Genomic DNA, 15,797 nt, shown 5'->3' with positions numbered 1-15,797 from the left:
AAAATTAATTTATATAGTCAAGAAACTTGAAATTGTGCGATTTTAACTTAGTAAACATAAATAATTGATGTAATGTAATAACGGTATAAATTGAAATGGGTGTGTGTGAAGATGTTGGACCGAACAATGAATAATCATTGTCAAAGTTCATTTTTTAAATGACTGATATTTGTGACTATTCTATTTGTATACTATCCATCTAGTCATCATATATATGTTATGTGTTAGAGCTAAATGAGATTTAAATTATAGGTTAAACTTAGATTCATCTAATCTTATTGATTTGGGTTTTATTTAAATTAATAAGGAAAATGCTCATAGTTGGCATTTGTATTGAACCTCTAGGTTTGTTGTAAAGCTATATTATTTAATTTATTATTTTTTAATTCTTTTTAGAGTGACAAAATTTAAGTAAGGCATTGTTTATAGGAAAGACCGCCACCTGTACCCCCTAGTCGCCCTTACACTGTGGCTGGTAACACTAAACTTGGATACCCGCAAACTAGAGTCATGAAAATGCCGTTTCCAGGTTAGTAACTGATTAATTTCTAAAAAACTTTGTAATTATAAATTTTTTGTCTGTTATATTTGTTAGACAGGCCAAAGAAGGAATGTTATTAACATTGATTTTGAATTATGATAGTTAAAAGGTTGATTTGAAAGTAATTAAATTGTTAATTTCATAACTTCTAGATGTGTCTATAATGTTAAAATATATTTAATTATTTACATATTTAGCTGTTCATATATTAGGGTTCCTTTTATTGGAAAAATGTTGGTTGGTTCCTTATTAAATATGTGGGTTCTTTTAATATTTTCAATCAATTCCCATTGAATTCTTAAAGTTCTATGTAAAAATTTAAATAAAATTTTGCTTGCAAAATGTTTTATTTATTTTACTTATAAAGTAAAACGTATTAGATTGGGATATTATCCATAAAATGTTCTTATATAGTTACAGGAAAAAAAAATTAAATTTAAAAATGTATTGCTTTGATAAAAAAAAAGTTAATTAATTTAAGCAGAAATTGAAACAGTTATTCACTTTTCATTTTAATAGTTTCACCTTATGTTTCAAGAAAATAAATTTAAAATCGTTTCCATCATTTTGACTACAATACAAAGAAGTGTTGATTATCAGAATTAATCGAAAAATAAAATTGGGCTGTTATAATTTTATTTATTTTTCTATATTTTGTCCCAAAACATTTTGCTAAAAACTTATAATGTTGCCACCTCACCATTAAAAGAGCGTTTTCAGCTCCAGATTACGTTAGATATAATATGTCTAACATAAGATGTAGTATGTCTAGATTATGAGTCATTTTGGGGACAGTTTGGAAGGTGTCATTTTACCAGAAATATTATTAATAAATTTCAATAAAAGTGGTAAATAAAAACACTAATAGGTATGTTAATGCGGTTCGTTATTTATATTTTGAAACAAATATTTATCAACAATTTACTTTTTTATTCAAGCTTTTTCCCACACAGTTTAAATATAACATTTATAATAAACCTACTATATTGAAGGAGGTATACTATATGTATATCTCATCACCCAGATATACGTATAGTATACCTCCTATATGTATGTACCAGCTATTCAATAACATCATTATAGGAGGGTATGAAAAAAAAAAAAAAAAAAAAAAATATAGAATATAAGCTTTTCTAATACTCTCATTTTATAAGGAAACTTTATTCTTCGATAATAAATGTTATTTATATTAATAGTTATTGTTAACAGTTTGTTTAGTAACTAGTTTTAAGTGAATATTATTTTATTTTATTTTTTGTTTACTCTATAGATGACGGGAGCGGTGAAGTCTCCCTGTTGAAAGGCGATACTGTTACTGTTGTTGGAGCATCTCCAAGGAGGGGACACCTTGTTGTGGAACATTCCAGCCATAGCCTACATGTGCCATTCCAATTTCTGGAGCTTAAGCCATCACCGTTAACTATCTAATTCTGGATTGTTATACTTAAATCTGTCACTTGCAGATTCATATTAAATGATCATTCATTTGAATTTGTGTATAGTAATGCTAATACTTATGTAGAATATGCTGTCAATGTTTAATGTTTTTGACAACGTAGTGTAATATAAGAGAGAAGGACTAAGTAATTTATTACAATTCTCAGTAATATACAGCTCAAATGTTTATCTCACATCTTGATATTTGTTATCAACTTTTGTTTTGTTTTTTCAGTCATGACTATTCATGGGAAAAAAAGTCAATCTGATTTGGAAATTGGATTACAGAGATTTACTCCTTTTTGTTTGTTATGTTAAACTAATCAAAACTGAATGCTTAAACAATATATCCATATCATTTTATATATGTTTACTAATAACTAGGTGAATTTTAAAGGTATCCTTTTTCATCTTGACTTTATGCTTTTCTTCAAAACTATCAATCTTGTTCCTTCATAGTTCCTCCATTTTTTTTTAAATGTATTTATTGTTTATAAAGACTAAAATTCTTTGTTTATTATCATTTATTATAGAATGATTAAAATCTTCCTTCAGTTCTTATGAAAATAAATCGGTTTCCAGGTTAAAATATATTGAAAGAGGTTATTATAATCAGATTTATACATAGTTGTATCAGTTTTATTCAAAGCTAATTTTATCAAGCTTGCAATTGTTTAGATGGACAATAATAATTGTAGAAGTAAAATATATCTTAGTTGAAGTGAAGAAAGGCTATATATAGTGTTATGTATAATTCCTAAATAAGTTGAGCTATTGTTAAAAAATAAACACTTATTTAAACAATCAAAATAAAAAGTATTAGCTTTAGTTTGTTCATATAGTAAATAGCAATGCTAATTTTATTTTGAATGTTCATATTAATTAGTCCCTTAATATTGTACTTCTTTTTTGTGTCATAAAAATGTATTAATATATTTTAAATGTTTTTTGTTAATATTTCAAATGCTTACAATTTGAAGCTTATAACTTATGTATGAGTGTTTAAATTGTGCTAGTAATTTCAAAACCTATAATGAAATTTGTAAGCACTGAAAAGTGTTTCCATTTATGAACTTCTTGCATTGTTAATTTTTACTATTTTGTAGGCTTTGTATTTTAAAAAATGTATATATAAATGAAAAGAATTATCTTATTCTTTATACATGAATAAATACATATGTTTATTTCATTAGATTTGAAATGCATACTTTGATAACTGTTCTTAATGTATATATTTTTAGTTGGTTTTGCCCATATACAGTAGTACATGTAATAAATAATATATTTATTAGGATGTGCAATATAGTTTGTTTGAAAACATACACTTTTCTGAAAGTTACAGAATTTCTGAAAAAAAAAAATGTAATCCACAATGTAACAGATGAGACTGAATGCAGAAAACATTTATATCTTCTTTTTATGCTCAATATAATGCATTTGTTGTTATGATTATTTATTTATATGGAAATAAACTGTAAACTCCAAACTAAAAAATAAGAAAAATAAATTAGTTTGGAACACCAAAATGTAAGACCAATAAATATCTTTTAATAAAAGAGCTAACTGCTGTGCTGTGGGTTAAGATAAATATGTTATAATTACTATTGCAGATAGTTTTCCAATTAAACAAATGCTCAGCATTAAACTTTTTAAACAAAAAGTTTCTTTTTTCTGCAGTTTAGCTGTATGTAAGTTTTACAGTGAAGAAAATTTACAGATTAAAATCAAGATTAAGTTTTAAGAGTAGCTGCAAAATTTCAGGAAAATTCCTGTTTCTATATTCAGTCTGTTGAAAACTTATTTCCTCAGTATATTTTGTATAGTGTTACCAGTATTGAATTTACAGCACTAAAAGGGCAATGTTAGGTCTGTTGAAATATTCGTGAAATTAAACAAATTTATTTTATTTATTAAACAGACAAGATGAACCTAGTTACTTCATGAAATCATATATATTTTGAAAAATGGCCATTTTTTCATAAATCAGCCTATTTTTCTATGATAATTAACATTTTAGCAAAGATATAGTGCAATTTATAATTTATCCGTCCATATAAAAATTACGAATTTAGATATAGATTCTGTGTGAGGTAGTTTTTATTTTCAAACTATTATACAAAATTCTTATGAGTAATTATTAGAATATAGTCATGACAAATAATTCTTATTTAATTAGTTAATTCATTAGTTGAACATGTCTTTCAAATAATTTTGTAAAATTATCTATAATTTTTCTTAATGAAATAAGGTTTTTATTGTATACATGCTTTCTATGAACATAATTATGTATAGATTGGTTTATATGTTCATAACTACATTGTAAATATTAATTTACATAAATAAATCTAATTTTACTTGGAAAAGATTCTCTGTCTTCTTTAATTAAATAATTTTTTTTGCGAAGCTTGATACATACGTATGCTATTAGCTATTAGTATTTATCATATAAATGTACTTAATTACATTTTTCTTTAATTAAAATATTGAAAACTTTGTCATTGTAATGTCCTACATTTTTATTTTTAACACGATAGCTCAAAATTGAATGTCTCTTGCTCTCTTGCCAAACATTTTACGAGTACAATTGTAAATATTAAAATAATGAAGCTTAGCATACCCCCATAGTTATTAGAGCCTTAATGATAAGATGGAATGCAATACTATTTATTTCTTTGTATGATACATTTAATTAGATTATTTAGAAAAACTTTGAGTATCTCTAACAGTGCCAAACTTTCTCTAGTTTAGGGAAATTAAAATTTATATTATTATCAGCATTGTTATATTATTGAATATTCTTTATATATAGGCGATTGTTTATTAAAGAAATTTTTTATTGTCTGTTTGTATAAATAAACACTTTTCCATACATTCATTTATTTATTTTTTATTTTTTATCCGATCAGTTCAGAAATAAGTTTTCCAATGATTATTATACTTGATAATCGATTATGATTAGAATAAAAAGCTGTTTCACAGATAACATAACTTTCTCTTCATATTTTATATTTGTCCATTGTTTATATGACTAATAATGAGATATGGTTCACTATTTGTAATAAACAAAGTTAATGACATATTTGAGGCCTAGCTTAGGGTGATTGTCATTAAAAGCTTCTTATGCTGGGCCAAAATTTCAAGAGAGTGGGCCATATTCAAAAACTCCCAAATTTTTCACTTGTCTTGCTGGGATTATTTACAAGGAAATGAAATACAAAATAGAGCTTAAATCACTATTTTTAGCCCTGACCCTCCTTTGATAACGTGGTGGACTAGAGCACAGCTGCCAACCTTAGATTTTAGAACATTTTGAATAATATGTTTGCGAACACAGGTAAATAAGACTGAACGAACAGTGGTGATCTAAAGCCGAGATTCCACAGTGATAGTGATATTTAGAGTAATACTTATAGTGATAGTTGTTGCTGTCTCTAACATCATGTAAACTAACATTTGTTATTGTACTATCAGTGGATGCACTAAATCTGCGCTTTATTATTAATTTGAATTAAAAAAGTAATTGTTCAAATTTCATTGACAGAGTCAGTAGAACAAACTAAGAGACATAAGAAGTTATAAATAATGTTCTCAAACTGAGCCAACCTACAATAAATCCATTGTCATAATAACAAAAAAAAGTAATAAAAACCTGGAATTGAAAAAAAGTAAAATTAAAATCACTCTTTTGTTTTTTCTAAACAAAATGTGAAAGTTGGAAGTAAATAAAAATATTATCTCAATATCAAAACCTCATTAGGAGAAAAATTTTATTGGAGCTTCAGATTTAGGTAAAAGATTTAAAAATGATTTCAAATTTTAAAGAAAATTTATAATAATTTAATACTTAACTATTTAAAAATAAATTATAAGTACTTATTTACCTGTTAATTATTTTTCAGACCTTTTTTTTTTTTTAGATTCTATAAATTAATTGTATAATTTAAAAATATTATGAAAAAGTACTAATGAGAAAGAAGAGGTTTAATTCAATTTTTATTAAAGAAACCAAAATTTTCGCTCAACAAGAAACAACTTTCAAGACAAGAAAGCCTAAAAGCAATACAAAACACTGTTTTACTGTTAACAAAAGCTACTAAAAATTAATAATTGTAATGCTCAAAATTTGAATTTGAGATTAACTTTTCTTACAAAGGAATACCAGATCATGGTATTAAAAATTTTCTTTGATAAATTGGATATCATTAGAGAATATTTATTTAAATTTTCAAATAACTCTCAATTCAAAAATATTTATACATCAATTCAATCTTGTCTAAATAATTAAATATCTTGGTATTTCATGTAAGCCCCACAGCTAAGTAACCAACAATGATTAGCATTTTGTCTTTACCTCCTACTTGGGACCTGTTTCATAATGAAAGCCAAGTAGTATTAGTCCATAAATACAAGAAATCAAACTATAAAGTACAAGCACTAATACATTTTGTTTCATGATGGGGACGACTATTAGTGATATTACATGAGTTTAAAAGTAAAAAAATTATCTGGAAGAATTGTATAAGCTAGTGGAATTGTACCAAATAGAAACTGTCGGATTCAAGTAATCCGATTTTCTCGGTTAAATTTTGGATTTATATAAAGTCGGGGTCGGGGGTCTCATTTTCTAATGCCCCCCCTTGCCGCGAACATCGGAAGACCCCGAAGACGCCGCGACTGCAATGCCGCCCCAGCCTAAGCATCATGCAGGCTAGGACCTGGCCTACCCCTACCATCACGCCAGGCTCCAGGACACGCTGGCCAGCCCTCGAGGAAGGAGGACGTCTTTTTCAGACACAGGCGAAAATACACGGTCTTCACCGTTTCGCCCACCGCACGCCAGGACGAAGGAAGCGGCTATAGGATACGTCACCGCGGCGGCGAAGACGTCAACAGATAAGCGCATGATTGTTATTTATGCCATGAGACCACCCAAACTTGTTTGTCCTTTTCCTATATTACTATAAATAATGAAATTAAATTAAAACCCTAACACACTAATATTATCTGTCCCTCCAGGGATTAATACTTTATAAATATAAGGAAATATATGCATGTTAATTAGCGGAAAGTGTCTCACAATTTTAGCCCCCTTTTCCACACAAATTTAATTTAAGCATAAAATTACACTCGGGACACCTGCAGTATAGCACGGGCAGGTCCCGATGTAAACAGAAACTAAAAGATTAATAGTATTGGTTTGTACTTCATTATGAAAAAGGACCCTGGTCTTTTCTGATTATGAGAGGTTAGCCAATAGGTAACCTATTCTAATCATAGTGATAAGGTTGCAATTCCATTCCATGGTACTCACTAAATGAAAGTCAACTCAAGAAGACTGGAATTTAATCAGCACCACTGCATACCCAAGATAGCTATGATGACACATCAATTACTTGAGAAATCACCATGGCTAACTTGGATTGATTACCATGTTACCGATGTAAGATAATGGATAGGACTGAGAAAGAGGCTAGAACAGATGGAGATAACCAAAAGGGCACCAATCTTTTGATCTTACCACAATGGAGGGGGGGGAGAGTACCTTTTAGCAGTCTACTCAAATGTAATCTTATATCCTCCCATGGATATAACAACAATGATGACAAGAGACAGCTAATTCTAGCTGATGATTATTTTCTTCAAGAGTGTTTGTATGTGCCGTTCTTCAGCCTAATTGTATGGTATTTCTGTGACAATTTGTCATTAAGAGCTCCTTCCTCACTATGAGGTGTCTGGGATGACTGTATCATCGTTATTATTCACTGTTGGGGTCACTATTGTGTCCGATAGTTAAATATAATATCATCATCTTGTTGAGTGTATCGATCTGGTTGTCATAACAGAAGAAAACAAAGTGCAATGGGCTTTGTGATAGTTCATGTCAGAAGTACTAATAACCTAGTAGAGACATCCTGGTAGAGTCCTGAAGAGACTCTGATGGGACCTGATATAGATGATATCCAATAATTCTAATATTTAAAAAATGGTCAATTATTATATTGAAGCAGCCAATTTTTATGAAGGTCCTCAACTGAATTATCTACGTCTTCAGACTGAACAAGTCAGACTGTGATCTTTTGTTTTAAAATCTCTAACCAATGCTTTTGCTTAACTCCTTATCCATTGGAAGCCTTCATTAAACATCATATATTTTTATCTAAATAAGTAGTCAGGTAATTCTTTAACTATATTTTTAAATCACAAATTTGCATTTAAAACGTGATTTCAGATTTCTTGTCAATATTTTTATTGTTTTATTAACACAATAAAAAGGAAGATGGTCCGGGTGCGGTCAAAGAAAAACTGAAATAGTCGTAACATTATTTATTATGAGCTAACGTTTCGCCCCACGTTGCAGGGCTTTCCGACTACTGGTCATAGCAAAAGTTTTATTAAAACACTCGAAAGATGCACATTGAGCCATGATGATCGCAATGATATACTTATTTTAAATCTCTATAATTAATTAATTAATTTAAATGACAAAACATAAACTGCAAGAAATTATTTCTTGAAGATTTTAACGTTCAAAGAGAAACAATGAACCAATAGGGTGGAGAAGGTGACATGGTGGGTCACAGCTCTTTGCATATCTCTTTGTTTCTGTTATCGATGTATGTTTTGTATGTTTTCAACCTTCCTTGTAGGATACCTTTTGAACTTTAAAAAAACATGTGGACAGATTCAGCTTTATTTAATTAATGTCTCTTAGATTGCTTCAATTAAATTCATGGCTAATTCAGACCAAATATTCAAAGATTTTTTTACATATGTTATTGGTTTTTTAAAAGACTGGTCTTTGTGTTTTATTGAGACAAAAGATGTCTTAAAAGCATTAAATAATTTATCTGAGCAATTGACTAGTGTTTATAGGTGAATAATTATCTTATAACTTATTGCTTTCTTTTGATGTGATATTTATTTATAATTTTTTTATGCATCATGTTATTTAATTATGATAATTATAAATATTTTTTATGATAATGTTATTTACTTGATAACATTTATTTAGTTCCTACTCTTCATACTGCCAGAAAAAATAAATAAAAACTAATCTGAAGAATACTGGAGGAAAGAACACCACAAGTTATATTTGTGTTACTAATATCTTTATTAACAAAGTTAAACAAGTTATATCTTTGTTTCTTACTTCAGTTAATAATAAGCCATTAATGACACTTAATTATTCATAGATTGTTTTGAACATTAGTAATTTAAATATAAATAATCTTATGAGTTTTGGGTTCTTAGTAAATTGTAATGTCTTCTAAAAAAATTTCAATATGTTTGTTATTTTTAGTGAAGTTATGATTTCATAGGAAAACATTGCTTATTACACAGAATGATAGCTTGAAGATAAGCGAACAATTACATTTGGTAAAATTTATATTTAGACTTATGGTTAAATTTTTTTGGACTGTGATGGTGTAACCTAATCAACGACTAATAAAGTTTTTGAAGTATTAAGTTTCCTTTTACTGGAAGGTTATAGGAATTGAATATTATAGATTATAGTGACATAATTGAAATACTTCCTATTTAATATAAAATATAGCAAGAAATGTAACAAATGAAATGGCTTGGCACTGGTTTGAATCTGGCCTGGGTAGTTCGACTTAATACATGGCAGCCTCATGAGGTGAAAATCAACCTTCCCATTCTGATTTGAATGGGATGGTAATCTGTATTATAATCACCCTATACGCCAGAAACTGATAGGTAGAGAGTAATACAAAATATATATGAAATGGCTAATCACTTTGAACCCTAAACTATAGGAAAGTGATAAAATCAAGGATTTAAGCACAGTTATTTAGGATATTAATTTTTATTATATAATTTGATAGATTTTCGGATTTTGCCAACCTATTTAAAGAAATATAAAAATGTTTTTACCATATTGCTGCATTTAATCAGAAGTTGAACTATTTTAATGTTATTTCTGTCCCTTTACTTAGCAGTTTTCTACCTTGTACCATAGTTATATGAAATTACTTTTTATATATTGGATCAAAAACAAGAAATAATGTTATCAATCTATTTAAATCCTTAAAATATTCATAGCAAAGAAATTATTAAATAGATTTACTAATATTCAGTTCTAGTTGGAATCAATCTTTACTGAAAAAATTTCCTGATATAAAGGATCGACTGCATCACAAAATTCTCTCAGGACTTGAAGAAGAGAGAAATAAATTGAACGATTCTTGGTGATTCTAAACGTTTTCTAAATATATACACAATACAAAACATTGCATCATTAATTTTACCAAATTTCATATATTTTCTAGGCATCGGCTGTCATTATTAAAAGATGAATTACAATCTAAATTTGATTTGATTGAGAGAAACATCAGAACCCAATGCTTGGCCAGCTTCACGTCTTATGGTATGATAGTGCCACCACTATACAGGCTTGTGGAGTATGCTGAAGATATTACTAGGCATTATAGTATTTTGTATCCTTTTTTTTTCTTTGTTTGTTTTGTAATTTTCCTCTGACAGTTTTTTTTTTGGCAATATTTCTGCCATAATTTTACTTCATATCTGTCTATCTGAGACTTATTTTTTCTTCAAACTGTGCTAGGATTTATTTGAACTCTTCTTTCCATCTTATTTATCTCAACATGCACTTCAATCTTCCATTATTCCATTAACTTTCTAAAAATTTAAATTTATTTATGTAACCTTTGAATATTTCCAATCCCATTTTCCCTACATCAGACATATCCTGCTATGATCTGTAGCTTTCCCATTATTATCTTATTTTAGGGGTTTCCTATATTTCTTCAATGTGCATTTTTCTGGTAGTAGCTTTGTGTTGATATTCAATTTCCTTTCTGCTTTATTTTTACAATTTCTCATGTTATTCTGCCATGTCAATAGCTTTATGTTGGTTTTATGGAGTTTCCTTATCATTTATTCAGAACATTTTATGCTCAGACTATTTTTTATATTATAGTTTTTAATTAATTTTGGCACATAATCTTTCCTGTTTATTAATTTTACATTTCTTGTATTGTGACTCAGGTTCCTTTTTATCAAAGTGAGCTCTGTTATACTTCCACTGTCGTTTTTAGAAAGCCCTTGATTATGAGCTTCTGTTATTTATTTTTTATCAATTACATCATTTCCTCTTCATTCATCATTTTGTTAGTATATTTCTTCTGGTTTTCCACTTCTTCTAGGGGTTCTGCTGGTGTTTTATTTGAAACCATCATTAAGTATTTTTAAAATTTTGGAATGACGTTCATTCTTAATTCACAGTGCTGCTTTCTTCTTGCAGTTGTTAAATTGTATTTTTTTCTTTTTACTAAGTTTTTTTCCTCATTTTCCTCTCCTTGTTATTATTCATTGGGATTTTTATCTGATTCCCTTTGTTCTGAGGTATGTTATGATCCTCTCTATACCTAGGTATTATTGAATTTATTTAATCTACTCAGTCTTGTTGTAATATAATTTTAGATTTCATATGCTTTAAACCCAAGTTGGTCTATAAATATTTTTTGTTTTGAAAGAAGATATTCTGTTTAACCAGTTCATATTTTCCATAAATATATCCTTTAGAATCTTTTCTCTAATACTGAATAAATTAAAACTTAACCTTCATAATACCACGGTCTGAAACAAACACAATACCACAAGGGTCTCCTTTTGGGACCCCAATAGAATTTTTATATTTCTTACTTATTTTATTAATCTTAGTATCAACATTCCATCTTGTTAATGATGTTATTTATATAAGGAGTGCATTTTAAAAATATTTAAAAAAAAAAAACATAATTTACTATTCAATTTTTGTTATATGGTTGCACCTGGATCTGAGCCTTGTACTTCTTTCACATAAATCTCCTTGCCAGCACAATTCTTATCCTCAATGATTTCCAAGACATTCTTCATCTTTTCTAGACTTTTTAGACTGAGTGCTTAGAAATAAGATTGATGGGTCGTTCAATCATCTTGTTATGGTTGGTCCAACTAATATTTTATTTAGACACAGCAGAAACAAACACCATATTTGTAAGTACTCTCAGTTTCACTCAAGATGAATATTTTTCCACTGATCCAATGCATTTACTGCAGCTATTTCGATCGAGTTCATAAACAACACCATAGGTCATCTGCTGGTTTGTCTCTTGCAATTTTATTCGCTGACCATTTTTTCAAGTGTGTCTACTGCTCCCTTTGCACTTGTAGATTTTTACAGTATGCTGTATAACTGTCACATATCATCTGAACATTCATACTATATTTCACAAGTTTGGATTTCATAGATCCAAGCCCTATGTAGTCATACATTTCAGTTTTGTCCTCCGGAACCCATTCTTGTCTTTCATCTGTCTCTCAAATTGCATTTTTCTGTTTTTATAGGCGCCCTCTGGTAAGTATGTTTCAAATATTAGGTAGGTACTTTAAGGAAATGTTTACTCAACATTAACAGTCATGGTAAATTCGAATAATTCTGTGAAAATCCATTTACAATGAATACATGGAGGGAACCCAACTGTGTTTTTATTTTGAAAAAAAAGAAACTGTGAAAAGTGGAGTTCTAGATAGTTTTATGAAAAAAGCTTTGAGTGACTCGAAAATTAAGGGAAATAACAACCTACCTCTGTTTGGTAACTGTTGAATCTATTTTTTTTTTTTTTTTTAATTAAATTTATCTTCACAGTTTCAGACAAAACCAGATGCAATTTAGTCCTTATTTATTGAAATCTTTCCTCCAAGTGGTCAATATTGGTGGTGCCCATTGTTGGTAGATTTATCTCACATAAAATTGGTATAAATGAACCAGATTAACAAAACAATACAAAGCCTCATTGGTAACATTGATTTTAAGTTACTCCTGCCAATTGTATCATAATGGTATCAGTGAGTAAATATTACTCACTAGAATTTAAAACTAACCTGACATAGTTTTGTTGAATGTTGAAGATTAAATATAGCTGGCCGTTTACCCTTGTTATACTTTAGGTGTTACAATGAGAAGAGTTTAAATTTTACTCAACGATACCATTCATGGGTTACTTGAAAGGGACTCTAAGGAGATACCTAACTTATAACGTTATTTTACTCTACTCAGACATACCTGATTGTATCATGTAAGTTACAGTTTATAAAATATAATTAATCGTAGAAGAATATTTACAAAAACAATTTAATACACTCCAAAAACATAGCAAGTTGTTTAAATTTCACCTTATTGTATCTTTCAGTTTTAGAAGTAATGAATTCCTGAGGGAAATTTTCATCTTACTGATCCATCATGAAATAGTAATTTTTTTCTTAAACAGTCCAAGGCTTCCAACAGCGGTGTTTGGTTGAATACCTCTATATATAAATTGGTGTATGAACTTCTAATTTATGTATCTGAAAACTTCTATAACTCAGTTCCCCATGTGTGTATCCTTTAAATTATCAAGCTATCCATATAAAATTTCTCTCCATTCCTGTACCTCTATGAAATCAAGATAGAAAGGGAATTATATTTAATGATTGATGATTACTTTGTTCATTCCCCGTTAATTAGTATTTTTTCTTAACCAGCTATTTTTTGGTTTACTTTAAAGATTTCTTTACTGTGAATAAAGAAAAATAATTATTCTTTAGTTATTTGTTATTTGGTTCAAATTCTAGAAATATGCTCCCTCCCTTTTCGCATTCCTGTAATAAAAAAAAAGGATTTTCTTCTTGTTGAATGGCTATAATAATTAAATATGTACTTAAATATTTTTTAAAATATTATCATAAAGCCATTCTTACTTTCAACGGTCTTCTATAATTATGATTCTCATGTTGCACATTTTTTAAAGTTTGCAAAAAAAAAAAAATCAATGCTAAATATTTGAGATTTACTCTAAACATATATTCCTTCCCATCAGTATTACAATGTTGACAGCATTTATTTTTTTACTCACATTTAAAAATAAATTCACCCAATATATCGCATTTTCCATTATCATTTATGGAACAGATTCATACAGTTAACTTCTGCACTCACCATGATGGACTTCCAAAACCATGAATCTGTACTAAATATGGAAAAAATATATCAAAGATCTGCAGCTGTTCCCGATAAAATAAAAGGTAATTTTTTAAAAATTGAAACAGCCTATATAATTGCATTACGAGACATGTGCTCTGTTGTGATATAATCACTGATCTGGCTGGTCTCATTTATTGTTTTTTTTTATTCATCTATCACAAAATAATGAGCAAAATATTGTCCACTCATATGTAAAAAAGTTTATCCACTATTCCTTCCTTTCTTAGTTCTTTTTCTTGGTGGTCTCTTGAAAGGCAGTTGTTAGCTGAATTGATAAAAAAATCCTTACAAATAAATATTGCAGTTTCTGTAAAAATGTTTCCTTATAACATGATTAGAGGAATAATCAACCACTGAATAAAATGCAAAGGATAATATTTATTTATTTATTTTCAGTACAAAACATGGGAAACCAATTGTAGTTAACAATAGCTGCACAAACATAATTAAATGAAATCATTATACAGGCAGTAGTTTCAGTAAATGATAATGATTACGTATGTAAAACAATATCGATAAAGTCGTCCAAACAATGTTTATACACACTGCATAAATGTAAATAATAAATAATCTATTCATTATTTGATTACTGAAGAAACATTAGTATCATACATATAAAAATAATTGAGTGTATTAATTTAAATTATGAAGAAGATGTTGGGGGATGCGGTCACAAGAAAACAAAATAAATAGTTGTTAACTATTTTGTTTTCTTGTGACTGCAGCCCTGACCATCTTCTTCATAATTTAAACATTAGTATCTATTATATATTGTGTGTTAATGCAATATTTCATAACTATTGTAATCTTATATAATTTTTTTCTTACAGATGCACTGAGTTGCACCAAACACCTGATTAGTGTGCCATTTTCTTTAGAGCAGCTTGGAAAAACTTCAGATCTCCAATCAACAAAATAGTGTTTTAATTTTATATTATTATTATAGTACCTATATATTTTATAATAAATATTTTTTATAATTTAGCACAGTATTTTTTAATTTTATTTATTTATTACTACCCTACTGATAAAGATTGTTCGAAAGGATGCATCTTCGTTCAAGTTTACCCTCCATGGCTAATATGGAACTGCTACTTCTACAAAAGAGTTCGTTTAATAGTTCCTGAGATATGAAACTTTTCTCAAGATGACTCATTTTCAATGAATGTAAAATAATGTCTAAATATTTATGTAATCAGTGCTTTCTTTCTTTATGGAAATGTCAAATTACCACAAAATTTCTATGGTGAGATATTTCCTGAATCATCTCTATCAGTACATTTTCAAGTTAAAATTTCTTATGCTGCTTATGAGGTAGTTTTAGTCATTAATAAAACTTTTAAAAAAATGACATGCCAAAATCACACTATGAAACTCCCTGACATTTTTTTTTTAAACTAAATAATGATTTCTTTCATATCCATTTTCAATTGTCTGATTTTCTGCTGCACTTGAGGCAATTACAAAAAAAAAGCCAGATCTCGGCCTAATTGTATTGTAATGTGATTAATTTTTTTGTGCATTTTTTATCGGATCTATACATTTCAGAGCCTCTGAGTCCAAAAAATGCAATTTTGGTGGTCTATGTGTCTGAACCACGATTTTCTCACAAAAGTGTAGACGGATTTTGTTGCTGCTTCTTTTTGTTTTTGTCAGATTTCAGCCCACAATGCTTATGTATGGAATCAGACATGTGTGCAATAGCCTTAAAGTGTGTTTGTCTACAAACTATAGGACTAAATCTGCTCTGACAATTTATATGAAACTTGCCTA

General features: G+C 28.5%; 2 protein-coding genes across 7 annotated transcripts in view; both read left to right on the top strand.

The window, feature by feature from the left end:
• dachs (unconventional myosin-IXb-like dachs) overlaps positions 1 to 4,853 on the top strand; it is a 51,580-nt gene extending 46,727 nt beyond the window's left edge. For all 6 annotated transcript variants that reach the window (XM_014437424.3, XM_014437427.3, XM_014437423.3 and 3 more), the window contains 2 exons: positions 430 to 529; positions 1,812 to 4,853. In XM_014437424.3, the coding sequence (XP_014292910.1) occupies positions 430 to 529; positions 1,812 to 1,969 (258 nt within the window). In that variant the 3' untranslated portion in view covers positions 1,970 to 4,853. The remainder of the gene's footprint in view (positions 1 to 429; positions 530 to 1,811) is intronic.
• Positions 4,854 to 8,617: 3,764 nt separating this feature from the next.
• Positions 8,618 to 15,016, top strand: LOC106691604 (AFG2-interacting ribosome maturation factor). Its single transcript, XM_014437429.2, has 5 exons — positions 8,618 to 8,851; positions 10,078 to 10,188; positions 10,270 to 10,437; positions 13,953 to 14,065; positions 14,855 to 15,016. Exons 1-5 carry the CDS (start codon positions 8,709 to 8,711, stop codon positions 14,941 to 14,943), a joined length of 624 nt encoding a protein of 207 aa, XP_014292915.1. The 5' UTR covers positions 8,618 to 8,708; the 3' UTR covers positions 14,944 to 15,016.
• Positions 15,017 to 15,797: the final 781 nt, after the last annotated feature.

The sequence above is a fragment of the Halyomorpha halys genome, unplaced genomic scaffold, assembly GCF_000696795.3.
Source record: "Halyomorpha halys isolate HHAL.00 unplaced genomic scaffold, Hhal_1.1 Scaffold2532.1, whole genome shotgun sequence".
NCBI lineage: Eukaryota > Metazoa > Arthropoda > Insecta > Hemiptera > Pentatomidae > Halyomorpha > Halyomorpha halys.
This window is presented reverse-complemented; position numbering and strand designations above follow the sequence as displayed.